We start from the raw sequence: 27,701 nt of genomic DNA on the forward strand, positions 1-27,701 counted from the left end.
TATTTCTTTTAATTGCAATGTACTGTTTAATTTTGGCTTTTATCTATTGAAAGTACATATATTCATAATTTATCTATTAACTTCGTCCTACCCAATGCTGTAGGCTGTAAGCAACATTATGCTTCTCTTTTAAAAGAAAAGTTTTACTGCACTTTCATTGGAATAATAATATAAATATAAATGTACAAATAGAATGAATTACTAGCGTATACGTTATATAGCTCATTCCTAACTTAGAAAATGATGTTAATTTTTATGACGTCACTAAATGCGGTGCTGAAAATAGAACCGCCAGAGTCGATATGACGGTGAAGGTCACACAAATCCACAAACACAGGCGGTCGATCACCATGGCAGCAAACCGCCACTCGCCGCGAACCACCACTTCCTCCTCCTCCCTCTTACACCGCGTGGTGATCTTTCTGAGTTCCTTCAATATCGAGAGAAGGTCAGACTTTGTGCTGAGGAATGGGGATTCCCCGGATTTGGGCAGTGCCCCGTTTTCTATCCGGATTTCCTCGTCAAAGTCTAGACCGGACAGCAGACACCGGGACTGGCGCTCCTGGACCACGATGTCATGGAGCCGCGTCCTCTCTATCGTGTCCTTGGTGTGCCTGTTCTGCGGATGCCCGGGACGCTTCATCCACAGGAGCCAGGCCAGGCGTCCGTTCACCCACTCATTGACCTGAAATATAAATTAATAACAAGTGTAAACATAGCTGTTTAACTCATAAAAAAGCTCATTAAGTGTTAACGAAAAATATTTTAAGGTCGTCAATGTGTGTGTCGTCAATGCGTGTGTGTGTGTGTGTGTGTGTGTGTGTGTGTGTGTGTGTGTGTGTGTGTGTGTGTGTGTGAGAGAGAGAGAGAGAGAGAGAGAGAGAGAGAGAGAGAGAGAGAGAGAGAGAGAGAGTGTCATGTACAAGTGAATTAAATCAGCTAGCCTCGACAATCAAAATACCTATTTAATGAATGAATATTTCATAATTCATTTGCAAACAAAAATAAATAAAATATAATAAAATAAATAAAATAAAATAACAGAACCCCCCACCCCCCCCCCCCCCCCGACAATTTCCATAAACTGACTAATACCACAACTTCTTAATTTCTGGCAGCTCTATGAGCCTCATCTATTGCAACCTGGTAGCTTTTATGTGACGTCGATAATAATCATTTATGATAGTAGATTTGACGGACACCACCTTGTGGATTATTAATTATAATCGTAACCATCATAGCTTATTTTTTTCTGTTTTGTAATATGTTTGTTTTCGTGTACTCTATATAACAGCACGGAGATGTAAGATTCTCAAAGTAGCTTTAATCATGTAGTATTTAGCATTGGAAAATCTTCGTACTGCAAACTTTCTTTACCTTAAAATTTGAAAATGGGCGCTTAAGATGTACATTCGGCAGGAATCTGGGCGCACAAGGTGAGTGAAAATTTCATCAATTAATTTTGAATATTTTTCGAATTATAACCGTTATTTGCTTTCTGTTGGATGTGGAATGAGTGGGAAAATATTTGAAATGCAAAAGGTTTTATCATAATATGGGTCTAAATATAGCAACACGATGCAATTCATGCAAAATCCTACTTATTTACAGTTGTTCTTAAATGATTTTGTTGTCTCTGTGTCTTCTCTCCGCAAATTTGAAACGTGTAAAGATAACATATTTGAACATTGAAAATTTCGCTTTTTAAAAAAAGGTGGAGAGATGACCCAGAGATGACTAATTATGTACTTTTTCAAATTATTTTTGGAAGGATAAAAAACAAAGTCCATTTATATGACAATGTTGTTTCAAACAGTACTTTATAGAGCATATATTGACAAGTCTCGCATGGCTCAGTGGTTTCGTCCTGGATTAGTGAATACAAACATGGGTGTTTTGGGTTCTGGTGGTCTTTTTTTTAAAAATTAAACTTTTTTGTTTTAAATGTTCGTTATTATACCATGATGTTGAATTATAATATACCGGTATATTTTAATTTGTTGTTATTGATTTCTAGATCTGCTGTATGAACATTATTTTCTTTTCTTATTACTAGTTGTTTTAGGATATACACAATATAACTTCATTAAAATATGTTTGCATTAACATTTCCAACTAGTTATCGGTTTAACTCTCATTGCCATTTTTTGAAAGCTTGTGAGTTTTTTAATAACCGGAGTAGCCATGGACTTCGACTCTCAATTTAATATATTTTTGTTGAAACCTGTCCATAGCCTTCCGAGGTTATAGACATTTAAATCCCAATTGATTCGTGTCGAGGATTCCTGCAAACTTACAATCTTGTGCGCTCACTTTCTTTGAAAAAAAAAAGAATGATAAATGTATATTTCATTAGTTTAATTCCCTCCGAAGTTATGTCCTCTGTCTATTAGTAATTTGATTGTTCTTGTGCATACACAAGAAATACAATTAACGGAAACGTATGCTATCTAATCTATGATTTATATAAAGATGATTTAATATTTATTTCATTAAACGTTAAGGAGAGTTATCCCTCATGGTCTTGCATATCATTAAATATTATGGGAATTTGAATATACGTTTTTCTATATCAAAGTAAATAATAATGAAGAGCAGATGGAAATAAAGCATTCGCACTTTCGTTTTAGTTATCTCGGGGATTTCCATGTCTAAATTTAGCAGGGTTATGGAACGTTAAAATGTAAGTTCATGTTAAAGACAGGCGTTCCAAGTAAAGTAACACATGAACAATAATTTGCTTCTGATACATTATATGTAACTGACAAATATCAGATTTCTATACGTAATTTAAATTGTATCTCTTGATAGACTTTTATTTTTAATAGAATGGCTCTTCAGAAAATGTCTGAGTCAGTGTATGTGGGGATGTGTCACAAGATTGGGACCCCACAACAGGTGGCCTCCAGGAGAGATATAGTGGATATTTTGGAGTTGTTGAGAAGTAAAACCATTGATGTGACGATATCAATGAGGAGTGGAAGTACGAGAGAAGGATTCAGATTACATGGATCAGACATGGACAATATGCTCTGGCTAACTAACTACCGAGTGATCTGGGACTTTTCTCAGTCTGAGTTTTATAATATACAAAGACATACACTGATTCTCTGTGACAGTTCTGAGAGTCCACCAGGATTTACATTACTGTGGTTACCATTGGAACAAGTTAATGACCTGTCAGTGTGTGTAAGGATGAATTGGGGACTCTATTTGTCCAGTCTTAAATTTAGAGAGACTATATGTACTTTTATAACTCCTGGTTGGAGAATGCACGGACCGTGTACCACCGATACATGGGATATAGAAGAATACGGTAGAATTGATCACGATGTTGCTTGTTGTTTTGTAAGTGATTTTTGGCCTCCCTCTGCAACCTCATGGATAAACAGATGTCACTCATGGCCCCCACCTCATGTTGTCAATGACATTGTAAGAAATGGATGCCACTTTGTAGCAACAGGACACAAACTAGGAAACCATGAAGAAAACGAATGGAGGATTTCTTTCTCTCAGGCAGAATACAAACTTGTGTATTCAATGAATCACACACAATTCCTAACTTACGGTATGTTGAAATTGTTCTTAAAGGAAATAATTAACAATGGATTAGGAGAAGAAGATACATTACTGTGTTCCTACCACATGAAAACGGTCATATTTTGGGCCATTCAACAAAACATACTACCTCACTGGTGTCCACAAAATCTCCTGGCCGGTTTCTGGGTCTGCTTCAAACTTCTCCTGAAATGGGTGTATGAGGGAGTCTGTCCTAATTTTTTTATACCAGATAACAATATTTTTCTATGCAAAATCCATGGCCAAGCACAAACAAGTTTATTCAGGCGACTGTATAGGTTGTATGAGAAGGGTATAGCATTGCTGCTACACAGTCCCTCCATCAGGTCCTCTATCATTGATGTCCTCTGTAATCCCAGACTCACCGTGTGTACTGATGAACACACTCTAATCTCTGAGGCTGAGTTTGATGTAGAGTTATTTGGTGAAATAGATATGAATGATGCATTAAACTCATCTAACCTACAGTCCTGTATGAAGACCCTACATGCAATAGAACAGTTGATAGATTCTCCCCTGACACAGTATCATGTTGTAAGTTTACAGAAACACACAGCCACCATCCTTCACTGCACTGCTTTTATTTTACACAACATGTACACAAACACAGGTGTCAACAAACAGATGTATATTGCTGACAAAATGTCTTATCACATGCTGAAATTAGCAGCCAAGTTTGGGTGTATTTCTGACATGTTGTACATTGCCATGTATTATTACAAGACACTCAGATACAGGGAAGCTTTATCTGTTATAGAGATGACAAAGATCAAGTTAGTACAGCCATATCTGATGTATAGGAGACATGTAGACAGAGAGAGGTATACTGCGGCTGTAGGGGGACAGTCCTGGTCTACAAAGATCAGACAGGCTGTAGCATGGAATATCAAACTTCACAATGGAATATGTTATGTCAGTGAACTATTACTAGAACAACAGTCTAGCAGAAAAAACAATAGGCATGCACTGCATATCCCACCCTTTGTACTGTTACACATGCTAGAGTTTTTGAGCTCTAGACATGTCGACACAATGCGAGCACAAACAGCTCTAGATGAGCTACAGGTCCTAGTCCACCATGATCAGGGACTGTATGTAGATGAATATGAAAGAGACATCTCCTGGGAGATCCTGGGGATCTGTCAACAGATCACAGGGAACTTCCAGGCTGCCCTGTACTCATACCAACAGTCACTCACACAGTCCCCATTCCATAGATTACAAACTGCTACCGCACAAAGAATTTATGATTTACATATGCCTACAGCAATTTGAAATTAATAGCAGGCCTAAAGAAATCCTATAATGTCATCAAAAGTGTGTGAAAATATTTCAATGATTGCTAATCAAACCACAAATTTTATTTTCATATTCTTAATAAATTGTATATATATATGAATGTATTTGTCTAGATCAATCAACAGTGCTGAGAGAGAGAGAGAGAGAGAGAGAGAGAGAGAGAGAGAGAGAGAGATACCCATGATGGAATCGTGTGAGTTTCCGGCCCGCGGTAGTGAAAGTTCAGCACGATGACTGTAAACAGCATCGACATTGAACACATGATCATGATACAGCAGAAATATATCCCTGGAAGTGAAACATTAAAAAACAATATCATGATGCAGCAGAAATATATCCCTGGAAGTGAAACAATGAACACATGGTCATGATACAGCAGAAATATATCCCTGGAAGTGAAACATTGAACACATGGTCATGATACAGCAAAATATATCCCTGGAAGTGAAACATTGAACACATGGTCATGATACAGCAGAAATATATCCCTGGAAGTGAAACATCGAACACATGGTCATGATACAGCAGAAATATATCCCTGGAAGTGAAACATTGAACACATGGTCATGATACAGCAGAAATTTATCCCTGGTAATGAAACATCGAACACATGGTCATGATACAGCAGAAGTATATCCCTAGAAGTCAAACATTCAATCTTCTATAGCATTAAAAAAGAAGCATATTGTTATCAACAAAAAAATATGGTGTTTAAATATTTTTAATCAAATACCGGTATTTAAGTCGTATGCAGAATTATTAATATAGAAATATCATGAAAGCAGTCAATTTAAACTATGAAAACCCCTCATATTTATGGGGAGTGAACTTTGCTGCAATTTTTACTGAAATTGCATTCTTCTTTTTAACATTTTGTCATTTCTTGAATATTTTTATTTTATATAGTGTTGCTTCATATCTTGGAATTGTGTGATTTTTTGTCGACATAAAAACATAATTTTTCAAGCAAGAAAAGTCGTACCAATTAATGGAACAGCGTCAGATGTGGGGGGCATCGTCTCGGCGACCAGAAGGAGGAACACCATCAGTGACAGGAGAATGGTCACCCCTACAACGAAAACCAGCACAAATCAATACAGCTTAATATAAAACAAACTAGTATGAAGATCATAACATGTATTGTAAAAACATTATTTTAAATATGTGCCACAAAAATAAATACTTTATAGAACTTTTATTTTGAGATCAATTTGTTTGATAACTGTCGATAATTTAATCATAATATTAGAAGCTACATCTCAACGTCTGTGTTGGTTGTTGGCTGATTCTTTGTAGGATTTCGTTGAAATATTAATATTTTCAAATTCTGTACACATTAAACGACTAAATTCAGTATGGCTGGAGGGTTACTTTGATCCATGATTTTCTCCCTTCTACACTGTGTGAGAGACAGGCTTTCTTATAAACACAGTAAAAAAAATATTATATTGAATTCGCTCTGTCTTCGCTGACAACGAGGGCTAATGGAGCAAAATTAAAACGGGGCGAAAATGTCCATGTAAACAGCATCGTATCTCTTATTCCTTTTTTTATCTGTTATATTTTATACAAGAGTGGCGCGAGTTTCGAGAAAGACTTAAACAAATCAAAGTACTGAAAGTACTGAAAAGCGCTAACCTAGCTTGGTTCTAAGAAAATTTACTGTGTGCAAGCGTAGGCGGAAATGAGCCTTATTGAAATTTTGGTTTATGTTTAATAAATATCAATTTAAAGTATCGAAGGCCAGATTTCTTTAAATATATGTTACTTTCTAAAAATGATGTGAATTAAAGCTGAACACGACTTGTATATGGATACTTGCCTGAAAAAAGATATGTTAAAATCACGAATTATACCTTTTGAACAGTAATTTATCACAGTTTTTGACATTTTCTTGCAAAGAATCGATTATATTTTTCTATATTTTAGCTTCTGAATACGCACTATATTTTTTCATCACTGCGTAGCATCCCGTGCTGATGTACGTAAGCCCCGCAAACCAATCGTATCTACTCGGCCATTTCCGTCACCCAGATAACTGGTTCCCTATACCTCTTACCAGTTTAAATGATGTATATTTCTGCTCATAGAGGGCAGTTATTCCTTGCACCGGAAGTAGAAGTCTAACGACAATAAAGCGCTGAGCTATGCTTAGCGCTTTAAAAAGGTAGTCTTAATATCAGTAGTCGATGTTTATGCCATCAAACATTTCCATAGAATGTACACTTCAATAAGTTAGACTTAAATAAGAAATAATTCTTTGAGTATTATGAAGTGATAATTTTGGTCGAGGTGTGATAGATTTGATCACGCCCCGACCGAAATTATAACCTCATAATACTCAAAAAATGATTCCTTATTACTTATATTTATATAATTTTGTGCCATTGTACGATTAAATATTTTAATATATATAACCAAACCCCACTGGCGCCTCAATTTGACGTTATTTGAAGTTATGGGTTTTAATAGTACAAAATCGATACTTAGTGTTATTACAGGCAAAGACACTGGAAAATGTAAATATCAAGATAAGCGCTGGTTTTGTGCACCAAATACAGGATGTACATAACTTTACAAACGTCAATCGGAGTTTCCAGACAGAGCTACATTTCTGTAATCAGCATTACAACAGTGTAAATAAAACAATACGTCTACACTGAAGTTTACAATTAAAAATACCATAAACCAGTAAAGATATTTGTATGCCAGTGATTAATCTGGATTGATGAGTAGAATACATGTTACTTAATTGTTATGTTCATCTCCGGAATTCAGTGACTGTATATATTTGATATCAAAACAGTGAATTGTAATAAACAGTAAACGTAATGCTTTAAACAGTTACTATCAAGTGCATTGTCGAAAAAAAATAAATTCAAAAATTACTGCAGATTCCCTATTTTAGCCGAGTACTTAATTCCGCGATTTAACTGTTTCGCATAGTTGGAATATAGAATTGCGAACGCCTGATTTGTATAATGGTTTCGTTTAATTTACATATGTTCGAAAAATAAAAGATTCTAAAATCTGCGAGATTTGCTTGTTGCGATTTACGAAGATATTGATTCCTCGACTTTAATAAGGAATCTACATTATTTCATAGCAAAGTATAATAAACACTGTGAAAGAAACATGTGAATACAAAAAAATTACTTATTCATTTTAACTTAATGATATATATTTGGAAACTAAAACATAAACAACTCCACTATCATTCAAAAAAAAGGTTTACTGATTGTGTCAAATTGATTTTGTTAGAAAACAAGGTCTACTTTTATTTAATGAAAACGTACAATAAAATGAATAGGAATAACCCTATAGCGTAACTTTAAATATTTTTCTGATAATACAAAAACATATGATAAAGTTGATTCACTACTTATTTTTCTATCAACATTTTGAAAAGTTGAAAAAATGATAATTGAAAAAAGCAAGTCACATCCCTTTTTAGAAACGCAACTACATGTACACCAGGGTTTGTTTAAAATAAATCATTTATATTGCTTGGATATTTAGCGAATTACCGGTATTTCTCAAGATATTTTCATATTTTATTGAGTAAGATGTACTTGAATTCCATGTGCAAGTTAACAACACAACATACTAAATGAACAAATTAACTTCTTTTAAAAAAAGTATGGTGGCAAGATAAACTTTTTGTCTATCGAGGCCAATTTCCGAAATTGCTAAAATTGGTTAGCATGCAAGAGAACCATTTTCCTGTCTCTTGGGAATTTCCAGACACGTTTAAACAAAACATCTACTACCCAATAAAAGAGTCAGGACCAATCTCAAAATGTTTTAAAAATGTTAATCTTTTAACCACTTCACGAGTCTCGTACCAGTCCCCCAGTCCTGAGCAATAATATTGTTTTCAATTACCAGGAGAAATGTAGGGCAATGTCAAAAAATTTCCAAAAACTTTCCCTTCGAGTGACGTTTCGTGTTTTAAACCCACCCACCTACCAAATCAATGCAATACACATTCTAGAAATTGAACACTCAAATAACCATTTAAACCTCAGATTCATCATTTTAATTTTTCAAAATGAAAGTACATGCATACGGTATTTAAAGTGGTCTAGTTTGTATACATAGACCCGGAGTTCTAAGTGTTCACTAAGTATAATACACCTTAGTACTATATGAAATAAACACATTTATTTGTCTTCTCGTTTGGGTGACTAATTTCCACTTGACATTCAAAATGTCAAGAATGCCTTGACCTTTGCTAAAATCATAACACAAACACTTCCGGTTGTTTGAATTTATCTCAGAGCTATTTAGTTTGTTTTAAGTAATGTTTTGGCAATTGGTATTGGCATTGGTAATTGTTGTTGTCCTATTTAATCTATTATATTATTAAAAAACAAAACATGAGCTACATAATGTTGAAAGTTTCATTTTGATTTTAATTCGAGATTCTCAAATTATTCTACTTATCAGGGTGAGCACTCAAAAAGTTTTGTTGAGTGTATAATCTTAAAGCTCACTCGACAACACACTCTTGCGAGTGCATAACATTTTTTCGCTTTCCAGTCTGCTTTTCTTCATCATTCTAAGGTGTTTTTAAACCAATTATGGTCAAAATGTCTAAGCAATTTGGAAAAAAGGTTCAATTTCACATTCTTGCGAGTACATGAAATTCCCCGCTTCACAAGTGCTCTTGTTTTCATTAATCATTTAAAGGTGCTTTAAAACACTTTCGTTTGAAATTTCCAGACCAATTTTTTTAAAAAATATATTCAATTAAGGATTTATCACTCATCGTTAAACCATTATAGCAATTTTGTTCTAAATGACCAGTAAACTGAAAGTGTTAATGGGTTGAGTGGAAGAATTTATGTTTTGTGCAAAGAAAAGAAATCCGGAGCTTGTGATAAAAAATGTAGTTTTTCTTGTCAGATTGCGCATGCTTTTAGCTTTTGAGAAAACCTAAGCAACATATTTGTCATTTTTTTTTATTGAACTTCATGTTGTCTTAAATATGAAGAAAAACCTCTTTGTGCAATCCTTTAAGAAAGAAAAAAGTCCGGTAGAGTTATTTATGAGATCATTTTATTGAAATAAGAGACATTCACCAATTTTACTTGGTTCTTTAGGCAGTTTGATCTCTATTCGTTTGCTTCACATTGTTAAGCTTGACTCTAAACAAATAAAGCAGAACGGTATATAATTGATTAATGGTCTTATTTACTTTTGAATACATGCCTTGTAAACATTCTCACTCATTTGGGGTTTCCTGCATGATCGGCACTTTGATTCGGTCGGTATGTTTCTCCGATTCTTAATTTAATTGTTGATAAAAACCTCATGCTCACTAAATTGTTACACGCAAGGAAAATATACAAAAGTAATCCAACTTCTGAAGGAAAAAAAATGCGCCCCGGTCGCTTCTTTTGGGAAATGGATCGTGATTCACCTTAGGGCAAACTCTAATAATTCATCTTCATAGAAGGCTAATAAGACTGGTGATACAAAGTGGTTAGCATCGTACAGCTAGAGGTGCATGCACTGGTTATGGATTTTGTAGAATACAGTACAAAGCTATTCTACAGTCACATCTACAGCTAATGCAGGGTTATAGACTACAAAATTAGAACTACTTTGGACCAAAATAAGCTATTTGAAATGAAAAAAATTGTAAAATTTTTCACTAGATAAATGTTTGATTTTAAAATATATTTAATTAATCTTTTGGTCCAAAGTATCAAATCTAGAAAAGCGACTCACCACATTTAACTCTTTGTTTACCTTGAGATCATAGATCAACAATAGTATTAGAACATCGTTTCTATGGAATACCGTTTTTTGTATTATTCCAAAATAATATCATTAAGATAATTTATTAAATATCATTGAGTCATTGATTGAGGTCTAAAATTGCAAGATAAACATATTCAATATATACTACTTTGACAAGTCGTCTATTCTATCTAAACTCAAAAGTAGGTTAGGACGTGTTCGAAGCGAGTCCTAAGTCTGATAATTCCTATATTAATGCAACAACAGATTTACATAGAAGTTTTGACTTGGGAGGACTACGTGATGACTCACCTAGAGATATTTTCTCCCCTGAGTCCGGGGGGAGCATGAACAGCAACAGTGACATGGACGAGATGAGGACACACGGGATGATGATGTTGAAGCCGTAGTACAGCGTCCGGCGCTGCACGTGTATGGTGTACGTGATGTCGATGTAGATCTCGGGGCAACACTCGTACGACTTCTGGTTTCTCACCCCGGGTACTCCTGTATAGAAAAAAACCTTCTATGATAGACAAAACTTTGTGTACATCTGGGACTAATCTGGCCCCATCTCGTAACCAACATTTTGATGTTGCTCAACTCATTTCTCCACCAAACTTTGGTACTACATGTATACGTAGTCACTCAGCTCAGTCAGTTCTCAACTCAATTCCATAAAAATCAAGAGGATAAATTTTAGGCTAAAGCTCAGCTTTAAGGTTGAGAATGAAATGAGGAATGTTGGCGACGGCGTAGGTCTGATAGTCCTTTTTTATATAATCATTTTTTCTGCTACACAATCAAAGTGTTATCTCTAGTCTGTTACAAGATATTTATGCTGCACGTTTGGGCGTTACTTAAAGTGACACGGTGACTCAAAATAGATGTTTTACTTTTTGATTATGGCAACGGAAATAAAAAGAGCTACACAAAATATCATCATACGGAAGGTTTCGCGCATCATGAGTCATCACCTATTAAATTATTGGTCATTAAAACTCATCCGGAAATAGCACATGTAAACAAACCAAGTTGTTTTGGACATTGGTTTAGTGTCACATGATTGCGATTTCTGTCTAAAGACTGTAGTTACAATGAGATTGACACACTGTAAAAAGAAGCTATTCGATGACTGTGGTAAGAAATATGCATTTAAAGAGAACGCATCTTAATAAATATAAAGTTCTCGAAGACATTATGTTTCAATGAGAGGTTTCTGGCTCATGATGTATGTCACGCGGTAGCATTTACATTCCCTTGTGCTTGCGTGGCTATAAAGCGGAAGGAAAACTCAATATTTTTGTGTTGGCCCAATTTAACGCGTAATTCTATTTTTCTTTTTTTCATTTGATTTATTTACTTTTGAACACGTAAATTTTCGAAAGTTCATGTTTTCATATGATATATAAAATTTGTGGAAATCGTGTAAAAATTCGATATTTGCTGAAACATCGTTTTGTGTGTCACCGTGTACCTTTAATAAAAATACACATACCTGTAAAAGAAGTGCAATTAAAATTAATGAAAGGGAAAATTTCCAAAATAACTTCATTCACACTTTACTATTTTTCCCTCGTAAAAATCAACAGGAACAAAAACAGATTTTATACGGAGATTTATAATGGGGAATGTTGGCATCTTTTCTCTATTCGGAAGTCTCTCGGAATACCTCGCACAATTTTTCAACGTTATCATCCGGGTACCTTCATGTTTGCTAGAGGGGGCGTTTCAACAGGGAAATCTTGGGGGTTTTCCATACTATAATTTACCATATATTGCAAGGACAGCGTCTAAACAAAGAGGTATTTATGAATATCGAATTTAAGAAAATATGCAGCAAAAATATCCTGGGACAGACTATAGGGTTCAAACTTTCTGAATATTCTTTTTCATATGTTTCTAGAATGAAACCTTTTTGTTCCTGAATATGAAATTTATCATTGGTATGAAAACGAATCTTAAAGATAAATTTTAAAGCTTTCCATCGCTTTGATTACCCAGGAGTTCCCACTCGCCGTTCCTGATGAAGTCCGAGGCGTCCCCGTCCGAAGTTCCGTCAAATATCAGGTCCAGGAAGCGACCGTCGTACGTCCAGGAGCCGAACTTGAGGTCACACTTCTGCTCGTCAAACGGGAACCATGCGATGTCGATCTGACAGGTGCTCTTGAACATTCCCGGGGGAATCCACTTTATTTCGCCCTTGTAATTCACGATGATGTTCGAATGGTAGGTTCCGTCAAAGTCATCGTCTGCACTGCAAAAAAATATCAGTCTTACGATAGATGTACAATATCTTCACTACAGTATACGTCTTGCTTTGTTTATCTGTTTTACAGTTCACTGTTCAAGTATGATTAATCACCTGTTATATAGCAGTACGTCTGGTTTCCACACGTTTTTGGCGGGAACTCGAATTTCCTCAACTCCACCAAACTCTCGAGGCTCCCAAATCAAATTGACATCGTGCCATCTCTACGTGCATTATAATAAATATAAGTCATAAACTACAGGGGTGTCGTCATTATAATCGTAAAATACTATTGCAATATTAATATTTAAAGTTAACTAGTAGTATTTAAACTATTGGGCATGTAAAGGATGTGTTTTATATATTGATGTTTAGACACATTCAATTCAAAATTTCAATGTATTTCAACAGAATAACAGTACTGTTTTGTTCTGATAATAAAGAATAGAAATAACAAGACATTTTCTATGGAAATTATATAGCACATCTTACCATTTGTAGCCATATGTTTGAATATAGAATTTGGTTTTTCTCGTCCTGTAAACAAAAAGAGAAAGAGAGAGATTGAATTGTTCTAGAAACGTAACATATAACATAGCTATAATATCATTATTCGTTCTCATATCATACAAGTACAAACACAGTGCTAATGTACCGACTCTTGTACAGCGAAGGAGCTTTTGCTAGCTTTCGTTAATCATTAGTAGTTGTTTGTAAAATGAAATTTTCTCCGCGCCATCTTTTATTTATTTGCAACATTTCCATATGAAATACATTTATCGGATATATCCCAGTCATTGAAATATGTTTCAGAATTGGGGAATTTAGACGCTTCAAGTTGTACAGTAGCTCTAATCATCTCCTTGTATGGACCAGTATTTAAAGACATATCCCTAGCTTCCCCCGAACCATGCATCAATCAGCGACTTTTTCATGTTGAAAGAAGATCCACGAGCTTCCATTGATGAATGCATGCTACACTCGGGATTGAGGGGGGAATGCGATAAATCAGGAGGTTTTGACGGCGGGGAAGACCATCTTTAACCAAATCAATAAAAGTCAACAACACCAGTGCTTGTAATGCATCGTCCAAATTTTAAGATTCCGGAAAACAGCAATCAGAAAATAAATCTCCAAATTTGTAAAATGATCTATAATTTTTAAGCATGGAGATTTTTTTAACGAAGCTGACAATCTGTTATTTTTTGTGACATATTTTGTTTTGTCTATATATCTGACCATTCCCGAAAAAAAGGGATGTGGCGACGTTCATCGTAAGTTCATAGTTGATGTAAATATACTTTTACATGTATGTGGATAAGAGTTTAATTTTTACAAGCTTTTTAAAAGATACAGAAAATTTACAATATTTCTTTTAAGATACAAGGAACAACAAATTGCGCTGTACATTAATGTTAATCAAGTGAACCCATAGCAGTTTTGTCGCCATTAACGTACATGTACACAAAATTGGTTTAGACGATTTAATTTGACTGAGTTGATAAATAAGTTATCAGACTAGAATCATAGTTACTCCAAATTAATTTCAGGATCATATTAACTAGATGTTTGGTAAGACTCAATATTATCTGGAATTAAAAAAAACCCCACAAAAACTACAGGCTATTTTGAATAGAAACAAATTAAAAATCTGCATTTTCATGTATAAATATCCATATATTGTCTTGCATCAGCATACACAAAAAAACAATATTAACAATGATTTTTGTAGGAATGTTTGGGACATTTGCATGGTGAAGAATAGCAATCTTCATTACACATGTATATACTTTTATGCTTGGAAAATCGATGCATCTTCAAGGAGTAGACTGGTCACTTTTTGCTTATTATAGGGGAGTGCACAAAAGATTTGTCAAAGGAACCCTCCCCCTCCAAAAAACCTTCCTTACATTCACTTAACAAAACTCACATATTCTCATATTTTTTTGTTTTAAAACACAAACCCTGTTTATTGAACAAATAGAAATCGACTCGCACATGAACTTACACATAGTTTGATTAACACATTTGGCTTTTTCAATTAATTCAAAAGGAAAAAATCAAATGTATTTATCTCCGAATTGATCACAATGCAAAGAAATCATTTTTAATAAATTTCTTACAATGTTTAACAATGAGTATAATTTCGCGTGTCTACATTGTATACAACTGTCCTGTAACTGTCTACTTATTATTTCTATAAATTGTGATGTAATTATTTACTTGTTATAGTTTGAAATGGAACAAATTATATACTTTTACAATATCTTTTAATTTATAGCTCTCAAGAGAGCTTTTCTGATCACATTTGTTCTGTCTGTCTACCTGTCTGTCCGTCATTCCGTCCTTCTATAAGCTTTTTACATTTTTGACTTTTACAGAACCACTTGGTAAATTTCAACTAAACTTGGCACATAACCTTAAATAAAGAAGACTCAAGATTGCTCAAATGAAGCCCCTTTTCAATGGGAGATAATTTAGAATTTCCCAAAAAATTCTTCTCAAAAAATAACTGGCTAGAAACTTGCATGAAGCCATCATCGGGTAGTTTAGATTCGAGTTTGCACAAATTCTGATATTTGAGGGTAGAATGGGGCCACAATGGGAAGGGGCGATTTTAACAAAGAATAAAAAGATACAAGTTTTTGGTAATCTTCTCAAATTGGCAAGAAAAGTTGTAACTTATGTTGAAGCATCCACAGGTAGTGTAAATTCAATTTTGTTTAGTTAATGATCATCCCGGGGGTAATGATGGGCCCCAATAGAATGGGAGTAGGGGTGGTGGTGTGATTTTTAAATAAATTTAATTATTGTAAAAAAAAAATCAAACGTTATAAGTACATGCATGCAATCATCATATCATTTGCTGATTTTCAGTTGTTTAGTCTGTCTGTGGTCCCTGGACAATTCTTGGGTCACAGAAGGGGTGCAAAGTTTGATGTAGATTTATATTGATTCGAACAATTTAAGATCTCCTTAAGAACTGTGGTGCTCAAAATGTGATATAACTATGAAACCATTAAAAGCAATGTTTACAATAAGAATATCTTGAGAAAATTTTGAATATTTCTTATACATGATATACTTTACTACACTGATCTTATATTTTGTTAATGACTCCTTAAAACTTATTTTATTTTGATTTTTATTGCTAAGGTGAGCGATGGGGCCAATGGGTCACACTTCAGTGACTGTTACTTTATAAGTTTTGTTCTGTAGCCAGTTTTTTGCCATGTTTTGTTGACCAGTTACTTACATGTCTATACTTTTGTTATTTTTGATATGTAGAATGTCTTTGATTTGATAACCACTAAATTACGATGTCTACGATTTGTTTTTTGAAAGTGTTACTTACAATATCTATGATTTGTTGAAGAGTGATTCCGAACTTCACAATGATTGGCTTTGACTCATTGGCCACGGGTCTCTCCAGGGGGTTGTAATGCCTCTCAACGAACAGAAAGTGAAGAAGATGGCGCTCGTTTTGACCTTGAAGTGTCCCTGTTGAAAAGAGTACAATACCAAAACTGATTTCCACGGCAAACGTAAGTTGTGACAGTCTACGCTACTCTTACATAGCTTGCTAGTTAAAAAAAAATAAATGTACAACATTTGTTTAATATACTTAATGATTCATTCTCAACGTATGCTATTTTTGCAGTTAAGTGAAACAATACAGATAGGTTGATATGTTGTTTGGCCTGTCATTTTTCGTAAGTAAAAAGCAAACGTATATGAATTTTATCTGCAATTTGGAGAATAGTGGTGTTATTTTTTCTGTTGACATCTTAAAAGCTAAACTCAAGGTAAGTCATTCAGGTAACACATCATTTTTGTGAATCAATATGCCATTCCTGAGCTTATAAAATAACCTTTTAACCAGAAAGGCGTACTTAATTACTTGCAAGTCATAAAATTACCTCTAAACAGGAAGCCTACGCAAATAAAGACGAAAGCGAGGCTTCCCCCGGGGAACACATGGATCGTCATCTCAACATGGATGTCCAGCTGTGAACAATATTACAATATCATTATTGATAAAAATTCTTGTCAACAATAATAAGATTATAAGTACATTGGTTTTTGCATTTGCTACCGCTTTAAATCATGAAATAAAATAAAAAATGGAGTGGGATCAATCATTTTTCTAGAAAGATTCTTTGTTTTAAAAATGCATGTACGAACAGCCAGTTTCTTATATGCTAGTAAAATACTCATTTATCAAAAACATAATTGATAAAAAATACGTTTGATAAAAGACATTGTACGTATTGTTGTGGTCTTCAATGGGATACGACTTTTTCACGGTCCTTTCAAAGACATTAGTGCATGACAATCAATAGTACTCCATCAAGTATGGTTCTTTATAAGTATTAAACCGACAGATACATGTGTATAACTGTGGAACTCATTTAACAAGTCTTTATAAGTGCCACAATAGCTTGACGACTATCAGAATGCAGCATTATTCTAAAAATGACGTGTTATAAATAACTAACCGTAAAAATACATACAATAATAAAAAACCCTTATTATTTGTGGCAAACACTGTGTCCGCCATAGATCACAGATAACTCTATTATAGAAGATAAATGTATAAAGTATCGGAACAAGCTATGAAAACCCCACTTGGTGACCCAGAACTTAAGATGGCTATAGTAAGAAGAGTGGGTACAGTGCATTGGCGGCCTGACTTTGATAGAATCAGCTATTTACGTTCCGTGACAGGATAACAGAGATGTCTGGAAGGACAGCGATGCTCTTCCTGACGAACCTACACAGATCACGCTGACTTGCGCATGCGACTCATCTATCCAAACAGAAGGATTTACAACCAATGCTCATAGTAAAACATCCACCATATTTATGAATTTTTACGTTTAACATTTAGTTTGTTTTTTATCTTTATATGAATAATATATGATTGAGAGTCACACTGACCAAAATGCAGGTTCTTGTTTTTCAGTTATTAACGTTGCTATATCATTTTGCTCTTGTTTTGCTATTATGATTAATAAAGGTGTAAGCATGTTTCAGTTGTCCTCTAACTGGGTACCTTACAATGAATTTTATATATTTAAGGGGGATCGATGGTCATGGCCACTATGAGACAAAAATGGTCTCTTTCACAAGAAGACCTGTATATAAAACTACAAAATAATATAAAACAAATTAAAGATGAAATATATCAATCTTTTTTCAATTAGATAGGTAGATCTGCATGTTGCTTTGTTTGTTGCATATACACCCTACTAAACACTTGTGTAAAGTGCAATGCGTTTCAACATTGCAATGTATTAATGTATGGGAGTTGTCTAAACATGAAATGTTTTCATATCATTTGTGTTTTTAGTATTATTGTTAAACCTTCTGCTACTGTAATCTTTTAATACATATCAATGTAACGTATATGTATTACGTCCAGCCATCGTCAATTCACCAATTCTAGATTCTTAAAGAAGATTTTTCTTCTTCTACATTTTACATTGTTCTTTTATAAACGTGTTGCAGACAGAGAAATATAAGAATAAGCATCGTTGAATATCAACTTGACGAGCTTAATACCGAAACATTCAGACAAAACGAACACCAGGGGCTGACAGACCGGAAACCGGATCACGTAGCGCGAGCATTGTATTCCGAACAGATGAGCTAATTGCTCAAAATGGCTGTTTGATGCCGGCGATACAATCAAGGCACTGTGGAAGAAAAAGGCATAATTCTATTCCTCCTTTCCACTGCGTCTGTTAGAGGCATCATTGACAAAGCGCATACGGTGAAATATTCGGGAATAGATTAGCAGTAATGGACCTTGAATGATAGCAATCAAATAACTCATTTAGGGGAACACAACAAATGAATTAGGCCGTTTGTCATTGACATTGTTGTCCAGCTAGCTAAATATACTTTGAAAATAAAACTGCGACGTATAAAAAAAGATGCTATCCTTTTATGATTTTAATTACATCAATTGGTAGATCATCAGAACTGATCTTAAAAAAACCCCTTAATGTTCATGTATTTGAAAAATAGGTAACTGTGCAGTTGAGTAACAAAGAAATCAAATTGATATTTTGTGTCCTAAAGGTAATCGGGGGTTGTGAATGAAATAAAAACCCAAAGGCACAAACAGTGCACATTTAGTTAAAAATACACCACGGTAGAATTTTGGACATATCTTTTAAGGTTTGTATGCCAAACAAAGGCATTACAAAGCACAATCCTATTTATTGCATTCTTCGTTGCCGTTTCAAGTTCAGAGCCTTGAGCATATCGCCTTTGCTGATTCTAAATGATCCATCGAAGACTCTCTATTTAACCAAAATCATTTACATAACTCTGAAGATAATTAGATTGCAAGTTTCATGATGTCTAAAAGACACTACAAGCTGTCTGAGATTACACAGCCAAGTTAAGCAAACTTTGTTACAAAACACGAACCCCTATTAACCGTCCCAGTCAATATCTGATCAAACAATCTTTATCGATGCAGACTTACAAGAGTTTAGAACATTTTGGTAGTTTCCCACAATTTCCGCCATTTCACTTTGCTGCAAACCAGCATTGCACCAGAGGCTATAAAAAGTGAACTACTTGTCATTGATCTAATGCAGAATGGTTGTGTTTTCTAATGTAAAAGATTTAGATTCTGGTAAGAACAAAGGGGTCGACTTTTGACGTTGAACTCTGCGCGACATTGATGAATTGTTTCATTGATTTTGTAATGGTTATCAGACGGGAGATAAAGAAAAACTAATTACAGGTAATCCCCGAGAAAAACATTAAAGTTTTCTGGAAAATTCTTACAAGAAGTCTCATGAAAAAACACAGATTAAAAGTACGCCTATGGTATTCGTCTTTATCCTTTACAAGAAGCTTTGCTGATGATATCCAGCTATGGAATATGATAACCTTGAGAGGCAGGTGTTTGACGAACAACGTCAATTCATTTCATAGAACGCTCTTATTTGTTCCATCGTTAAAAAGGAATGGAAACATCCATCTAGGCTTTTTTAAGATCAGGTTGAAACAAAAGAACAATACATATTTGTCTTGGCCTCGTAAAAATAGTTTGTTGTTACATTAGACTAAACTAAAATGAACTGACATTTGGTGTGGTTTGACAATGTCTAATATTCTTTTATAAAACTACTGTATTAACAATATCAACGCATAAAGTGATGTTCATGTAAAAGCAATTCTTTAACTCGCAAAACCAAGGTACATGTGGATAAAATACATGGTGCTGCCATTCATAATGTAATGTGTTACTTTGTGATGCACAGTGTGTATATATTTTCTATTTCAATGTTGAAAATGTTCATTTTTTTGGTTTATATCATATCAACGATATATTCTTTAAATAAATTGCAAAGAACTATATATGATATTAGTCAAATTTGGCCCCCAAAATTTGCTATTTTTAAAATGATTCAGGTACATTAACTTCTTGTGTTATTTTATAAAAGAGTTGACATGGAATATGTTTTTAACCCATTTATTTGATTTATATGCACTTACTGGCAGTACATGACGTCAGAAGTGACGCTATTTTTATAATTCAATCAAAATCAACCAAAAATTGACATTTTTCTTATCTTTTTTCGAATGGGAAATATAGAGCGACTCTTTGAACAAGAACAAACTTTTTGTCACTTATAAGTATTGGAAAGATACATCTTTGGTGAAAATATTTTGTTTGTTCAAGTAGTCGCTCAATGTTTCCTTAAAGAAAAACTGCCTCAAAACAAGCCGTTTTATGCTAAAAATGAGAAAATGGCGGGAAAAGGTAAACTTTATGATGTCATATTTTTAAATTGTGGGCACTAAAACCAAAATGAAAATTATGAAAAAACTTCAAATGTATATTTGTACAAATAAAACAAAGAATTACAGTAAAATGACAATGTTCATTTTAGGGGGCCATTTTAGGCTCAAACCATATATAGTCCTTTATATTAAAGAGACAGTACGGCGCATCGTATAAAAAATGGACTTGAACAATTTTTCTGATCGGGTTCGGTATTTTTGTACTACTCATGAATGTATTTATAAACTCTCAAAAAAATTACAAAGTTCTCAATGAAATAAATCTAATTATTTCATTAAAATTAATAATTACGTATAACCTATCACATATTTACATCGCAACGTGTTACGCGTTTCAGCCTTCTATACTATTACGCATGCGTATTTACCGTAAACAAAACACATGCAGGGCTCGCAAAGATTCTCCAGGACATGTTTGTTGATAAAAATATGTCTTTTCCACTTCTCCCAGGTATAACTGTTCAAAGTTTTTAAAATAACCACAATTATTATTTTGTAAGCATGTATTTTTCGTGTTTATCGTAGGAGTTGCTACAACCTAAATTCATTTTTGTAAATGAGGCCCCTTGAGGGGTTATTGACATATTTATATCTGTTCATTTTAAAATGAACCGATATTGCTAAACCATTTATAAATTATCGAGTAAGTGAGGGTGCGTTCCGTTTAGATATTCCCTTTAACCTCATTTACCATGATGGACGTAGTCGGACGAAGATCTTGTAGTTTTCAGCACGTGTCAATTACTGTCAATCAAAGTCCACGTGATACAAATAAACGATATAAGATTATTCCGCTTTGTACGACCCTTAAATTTCCGGAAGCTCTTAATTACGTTAATTAGGTTTGTAAAAGTGATTTTTATGTATTTCATTTATTACAATCACCGTTATTTCTTATTTTCTAACGATACAATAGGTAAATCTACGAAAGCCGAGAAGGATCATTCGAGATTCGAGATTCGAAATACGAGATTCGAAATACGAGATTCGAGATTCGAAATTCGAGATTCAATATCTAAATTAACCAATCAAATCAAGGATCTGAAAATATGTATCCTAGCGACATCAAATTGTTCTAAATAAAAATCATACGTACATGCTCTTATATACAAATAAATGCTATGTTCACTTCTCCCTACCTAACTAAATAATTATTTGTATTTACTTTTACACAGAATATCTAAGTAGACTAGTAATAATGCAGTGTGCTTCGCGGATCTAAGTGATTTTGTTTGCCCTGGTGCATTTCCACCTGATGCGTTTGAACCCTAAGTTATTTCACCACCAGTAATAGTTTAAAACCCGGGTTTATTCACCCCTTTTGTGTAAAAATGCGGTTATGGTAGAGAACTTCATAAGCGTAGCTAATTTTTTCTGTAGGGGATCCTAGGCCAATTTTAAAAAATTTTACTATGTAAATTTAATAAGCTCCAATTTTCCCGAGGAGGAGGTCCAGATCCCCTGACCCCCTCCTTTCTAGATCCCCGCATGAAGATTCGTACATGTATCTAAATAATCTAAATATAAATAATCTGTCCTGTTTCACTAATAAATATAAGCATTACTTATCGTTTTTATGTATGCATACAGTGATACACTAGTACTATGATTATAAACAAATCATTGAGATATTATCACATCATACGGAATTATTGATAAATACTTTTTTTTTTCCTTTTCCTCAGTAAACAACTTATTATGAGTCTTACTTTTGGAATTGTTTTCAATATAGAAGGATACCTACTCTCTACAATTAAAGGTAGGGATGATAGGGTGCCAATTTGTTCACATTGCCGATTTCTTGTGCAGAGAACAGTAAATCCTTTTATTTGATTGTGCATGAATATTTCAAAATTAATTGTTGTACATATATTTTGTTATAATTCATTCATTGATATATCAACAAGAAAGAATAAAAGCATATGTTTCACAGCCAAGTTAAGTTTCTCTGTAGTTTCCTACCCCCCCCCCCCCCCCCCCCCCACCGCACCAAAATTGACAATAATTACATATAAGTCATATAAATGTTTACTTTTTTTGTAAGTAAATCTCTAAAGATGTAAATACATGTAAGCACTGCAAACAAAGATGTGTTTATTTAATATACTACTACATTACACTTAGCCAGATAAAATGTAATTAGGATGAAGCTACAAGGGGTGAGTGGTGCAAATTTACCAATTTGTCGCCATACACACAGAACACCAAATAAAGAAACTGTGAGTGGTGTGTTGAATGCATAAAAGATGGCGGCAAATTATCTCAAATAATCAGTGCAAAAACCTACAAATAGGCTGTTATTCGTTACATATCCTGCAAAAACATTGATAAAAAATGTTATCGTCCCATAACATAGCCGATTAAGTTAATGTGTACATATGGTCAACGTACATGCAATTCTAATGTCCATGGAGGCGGACGTATCAGGCGGGGATCCAGAAAATTAAATTTCAAAAATGATCGGTTGAATTACATCAAATGCTTTGAAAATTGTTTGAAACTATCGCACGGGTCAAAATGCGTGATAGAAGCTATGTACAGTGTAATTGGAAACTTTCATTTTATATCAATATGTAGTATTACCTATTATAACAAATGAGAGTATAGCACAACTGCCACAAGCAATACATGTCCTTTACCGGCACCACCTCCCTCCCCATAAAAAAATGAAACAATTGTCGTTTTATTTGCTAAAATGTGTGTGGTTCAAGATTTTTCTAAAGAACATACCCGATTAGAATTGAAAAAGAGTCGTACGTTTAAAACTAATTTTGTCAAAATTTTTAGATTCATTTGGTTATATTTTGGTCCATTTGGGTAAATATATGCACCAGCGCAGCTCTAATTTATATATAATCATGCCATAAATTCAAAATATTTTAAAAAATTAATAGCTTTAAATCCAGTAGATAAAAAAAGGAAAGCAAGTCGAACTCGATGAGTGCTAATACCTGTGTTGAATGAATGGTACAGTAGGATATGCGCAAAAAAGTCCCGTCTACTCTTTCCTACCCTATAATTATTGGAATATTAAATCCGATTTTGAGAGTCAAATTAAAAATCAAGTACGGATATGTACCTGTTTATCAAAAGTAAAACTACTCATAATTTATCTACAGTGCATCGTTATGGAGCTACACAGAAAGTTTTATATCAATTTGCCGAGCCAAATAAAAAAAACCTGGAAAACGAAGAGAAAACAAAGTGGGGACAGAATAACTGACAAATTAATTAGGACTATATAGCCCCCCCCTCCCCCCTCTTGAAATGTATATACTGAAAACAGATTATTGGCGTACAACATCTGCACACTATTTAAAGAAAATTTCATTTTTTTTTTATTATTTTCGCTAGCTAATGTAAGACATCACAAATACCCCAAACCCCCTCACGGAAAAGGAAATGCTAGGTGATGAGAGAGAGAGAGAGAGAGAGAGAGAGAGAGAGAGAGAGTCGATGTAAAATTAAAGCTTGCTAGTTGGTCTGCCCTACCCAAGCTACCTCCTCTCTTTTCTCGTTTTAGAGGCTTAATTATTGTCTATATATGCTTGTAACAAATCAAATCAATTTCAAATTCTAATTCAAAACTGAATTTGACACTACAAAACTGTCTGTCTGTCTGTCTGTCTCTCTCTCTGTCTCTCTCTCTCTCTCTCTCTCTCTCTCTCTCTCTCTCTCATATCGACAATGGCATTGCCATACCCTACAATACACTATTCTTATCTGGATTTTTGTCTTTGAGGTTGTAAATCATTATATCTTCTATGGTTTAAAACTTTATCATAACCTATATTTTGACATGTCGATTATTTCATTGAGTTTCGTTTCATAGCTAAAACATTTAGATTAAACAGATCTTTCTTCGCGAGCCGATTTTTACACAGTTGGGGCGAATACACTTCGGGTTAAAATTGTTCGGGGGGAAATACATACAGGGCAAACAAAACCACTTAGATTCGCAAAGCCAACAGTGTTATTTCTAATTTAATTGTTTATACTGTGTGGGGTTAATTCATCAATGTTAATTTAACCATTTTATAACCACTATATAAGAGCTATTAAGACATGTATTTGTAGGAAAGAGCATGTACGAATGATCTTTATTTAGAACAGTTTGATGTTGCTAGGATACAGGTTTCAGATCCATGATTTGATTGGTTAATTTAGATATTGAATCTCGAATTTCGAATCTCGAATCTCGTATTTCGAATCTCGTATTTCGAATCTCGAATCTCGAATGATCCTTCTCGGCTTTCGTATAAATCTGAAGTTATTCACACATATGTTTTCAGCTGTACTGTCTCTTTAAATATAGTGATAACAAAAAGTGGTTCAAAATCAAAAGTCGAAAAAAAAATACAAAACAGGGGCAAAGCAAACATGGACGTCTGAAATATAAGACAAAGAATCAGGTGCAATGGAGGAGTGAGCATCCTCTGCTGAGCGGACACATCCGACGTGTGATCTTTATCGTTTGTCGGGAAAACTGAAAAGTCCGTACACAATTAGGTGATTAATAATGGTATAACAATAATTATGAAAATCGTCAGTCAGCATGCGACCCAGTGGAAGATTGTATTTGTCAAGAATGTATTTTTTTTTTTTTTACCATAGAACTTATTAAAAGATGTCTTCAATCGAGAGTTTGACCAACCTGCTTTGATTTCAAGATTTTAGGGGACACAACTCATTGAAACAGTATAACGTATAGCATGCATTGTCCATAACAATAAATTTCAATTTTTGGATTTTAATCGACATCGGAAATTTTCTTTTAAAGTAAAACAAGTACATTTGTACGTGTTTTATAAATGTCTGTCGTATGAATACGAACCCAATAAAATTCTCCAGCAATCTCGGGAAAAGTAAGAGGTAAATAAATGATAACATAGATGCCAAAACTTCGTTTTTGTGCTCGGTTATACATTATAAACTTGTGTAAAATGTAACTGAAAGAAAGTGATATGCGTATGTTCATTTAATGTGCATATCCAATGTTTAAGCTGATGAGAAATTATTCCTTCAAAAGTGCGGCCAAGCATTATAACTTAGTTAGTGCCTATTGATTCGTTTCCGGTCGAGTTTTGCCGTTATGATATTAAGATATCGCATTGAAAGGAAATAAGCAACGAGAAAGGACTTTATCATGATAAATAGACCTGATTGCATCGCTAAATCGAGCTCTCATATCTTCAATGTTTTTCTATAATTGGAAAGATATTCATGTAAACAATTCAGTGTTTGAAACAAACCCTGTTTGATAAATAATACTTTATATAAATTTAATGTCTTCTACATATAGATTTGACTGCAAATAAATTTACTTTTTTCTGTTATTAATTTTTTTTTTTATCTAATAACGTTGATTTCCTTTAAGATTCATATTTGATTTTAATAAAGAAAACAGCTATCTTCCATCAAGATTATAAATTAAAATATAACATTATTTAGAGTTACAGTATTTTATTCAGCCTACCTGTTTAGTAGTGAATCACAGTGGAGACAAACTCACAAGTTAAACACCGGATGATTGAATGAACAAATCTTTCCATCGTGGTCCACGTCTCACTGAGATCCCAGATACTGGCGAGAGCGTGTCCTGTTCCTGACTGTTAAGGATGATCGTCATACACTGTGGGCCTGCCAGCCAATTAACTACCGGAGACGGTTCAGAATAGTCCTTAAATGTTACTTTATATATGTCAACGTAATGGTCAGGGTAAAGCCCCAAGGCTTCTAACTCCAGCTTGACCAAGAAGTCTGGATGGATCGTTGTCCCCGAGTCGTCATGTCGCTGACAGAGAATGATGCTGAGAGCTACTCATCGAGTCACGATCCGTCACCCACACTACCGATTGACAGCGCCGCTGTTTGACTGGTTGTAGAAACGACTGCCCAATCAAGTAGTACCACGCTCAGCGTAAAAACACCACTGTAACGTCCAGCTTACACAGAATCAATATCACAACATGTATGGTATACTTAGTCTTTGTAATTTATCATGTACTGCATGTCAAACGTTTTACATGCATTGTTTTTATATTTAACATACCGGTTTTAAAATATTGCAAAAAAAAAAATGAATGAAAATTAAGAAATATAAATAAAACCAAAAGTAAAATAACTTGCATTCAGAACATGTAAGTGTCCTACGTTTCGGATTCGTAATTGTGTTGTGAATAAGTTCATGGTTTTCAATTGCTTTGTCCTTATTGTAATGTGTGAACCGTGTGAGTTATTTCGAGTGATATACATGTATTGTTTATTGACTCCAGTGCTAACTAGTTCTAATTAGACATTGGCCGTTGGAAAATGTGATTGAATTAATTATAAATCCTGAGTAATCCTTTAAATTAATTATTTTATGTGTCAAGAGTAACTCTATTCATTTACACCAGTATGCATGGTTTGCCATAATAACATAGATAATCTATCAATCAGTTTTCTTTCTAGAAAAAATGAATACTGCTTTAAACAGACATTTTATTTTCATAAAAAATCCAAGACAGACACGTTAAAAATAAGTTGCATGTATCAAGCTTATTCAGAATTAAATTAAAAGTTTTAAATAAATATCTTGTATAGTGTCATCTTCGTCGACTTAATTAAAAAATTTTGTAGCAAGGGATAAATATTGAAATACACCATAATTATCTTCTCTTTGTCTAAGTGTAAAGAGGATTCAAATAGTCTTGTATCTCTTGCTAAAGGACTTAGCACAGAGCTCACCTATCTATACTACTATATTAAAATAATAGACTCGAATTTTTGGTCTTTAATACCGAGAAATCGGAAGAATACTGTCATTTGTTTTATATATTTTAAACATCATTGGTACTTGAAGATTACCAATTTGTTTTTATTTTTTCTCAGTTAAGCTTCGTTAATTAATAATCAACGAAAATTCCTCAAAAAATCCCGGAAATCACCTGGATTTTTTGGATTTTACAATCTTGCACATGCGCAATACATTCACGCTAACGGGATCTTTAGT

General features: G+C 34.0%; 1 protein-coding gene across 3 annotated transcripts; it reads right to left on the minus strand.

The window, feature by feature from the left end:
- On the minus strand, positions 1-26,612 carry LOC105344298 (neuronal acetylcholine receptor subunit alpha-7). Of its 3 annotated transcripts, none has more exons than XM_066086534.1 (11): positions 26,220-26,612; positions 16,798-16,885; positions 16,233-16,378; positions 13,370-13,414; positions 12,992-13,101; positions 12,627-12,883; positions 10,939-11,133; positions 10,615-10,635; positions 5,861-5,947; positions 5,057-5,166; positions 1-685 (listed from the first exon to the last, which is right to left on the minus strand). In XM_066086534.1, the coding sequence occupies exons 2-11, from the start codon at positions 16,865-16,867 to the stop codon at positions 254-256; spliced, it is 1,473 nt and encodes a 490-aa protein (XP_065942606.1). In that variant the 5' UTR covers positions 16,868-16,885; positions 26,220-26,612; the 3' UTR covers positions 1-253. The 3 variants fall into 3 exon arrangements, with proteins under 3 accessions (XP_065942606.1, XP_065942605.1, XP_065942607.1); XM_066086533.1 differs by having other exon boundaries at positions 26,184-26,612; XM_066086535.1 differs by lacking the exon at positions 10,615-10,635 and having other exon boundaries at positions 2-685; positions 26,184-26,612.
- Between the last annotated feature and the right edge of the window lie 1,089 nt (positions 26,613-27,701).

Source organism: Magallana gigas, chromosome 6 (assembly GCF_963853765.1).
Source record: "Magallana gigas chromosome 6, xbMagGiga1.1, whole genome shotgun sequence".
In the NCBI taxonomy this organism is placed as follows: Eukaryota; Metazoa; Mollusca; class Bivalvia; order Ostreida; family Ostreidae; genus Magallana; species Magallana gigas.

What these genes read in the sequence shown, in the direction of transcription:
- LOC105344298 (XM_066086534.1), bottom strand. Translation starts at nt 16,867, where the DNA reads ATGACGATCCATGTGTTCCCCGGGGGAAGCCTCGCTTTCGTCTTTATT. An exon ending in TTCAACAAATCATAGATATT is followed by an intron (nt 13,415 to 16,232) that starts GTAAGTAACACT and finishes TTTTGTTTACAG; the next exon opens with GACGAGAAAAACCAAATTCT. An exon ending in TAAACAAAGAGTTAAATGTG is followed by an intron (nt 5,948 to 10,614) that starts GTGAGTCGCTTT and finishes TTTTCGTTGTAG; the next exon opens with GGGTGACCATTCTCCTGTCA.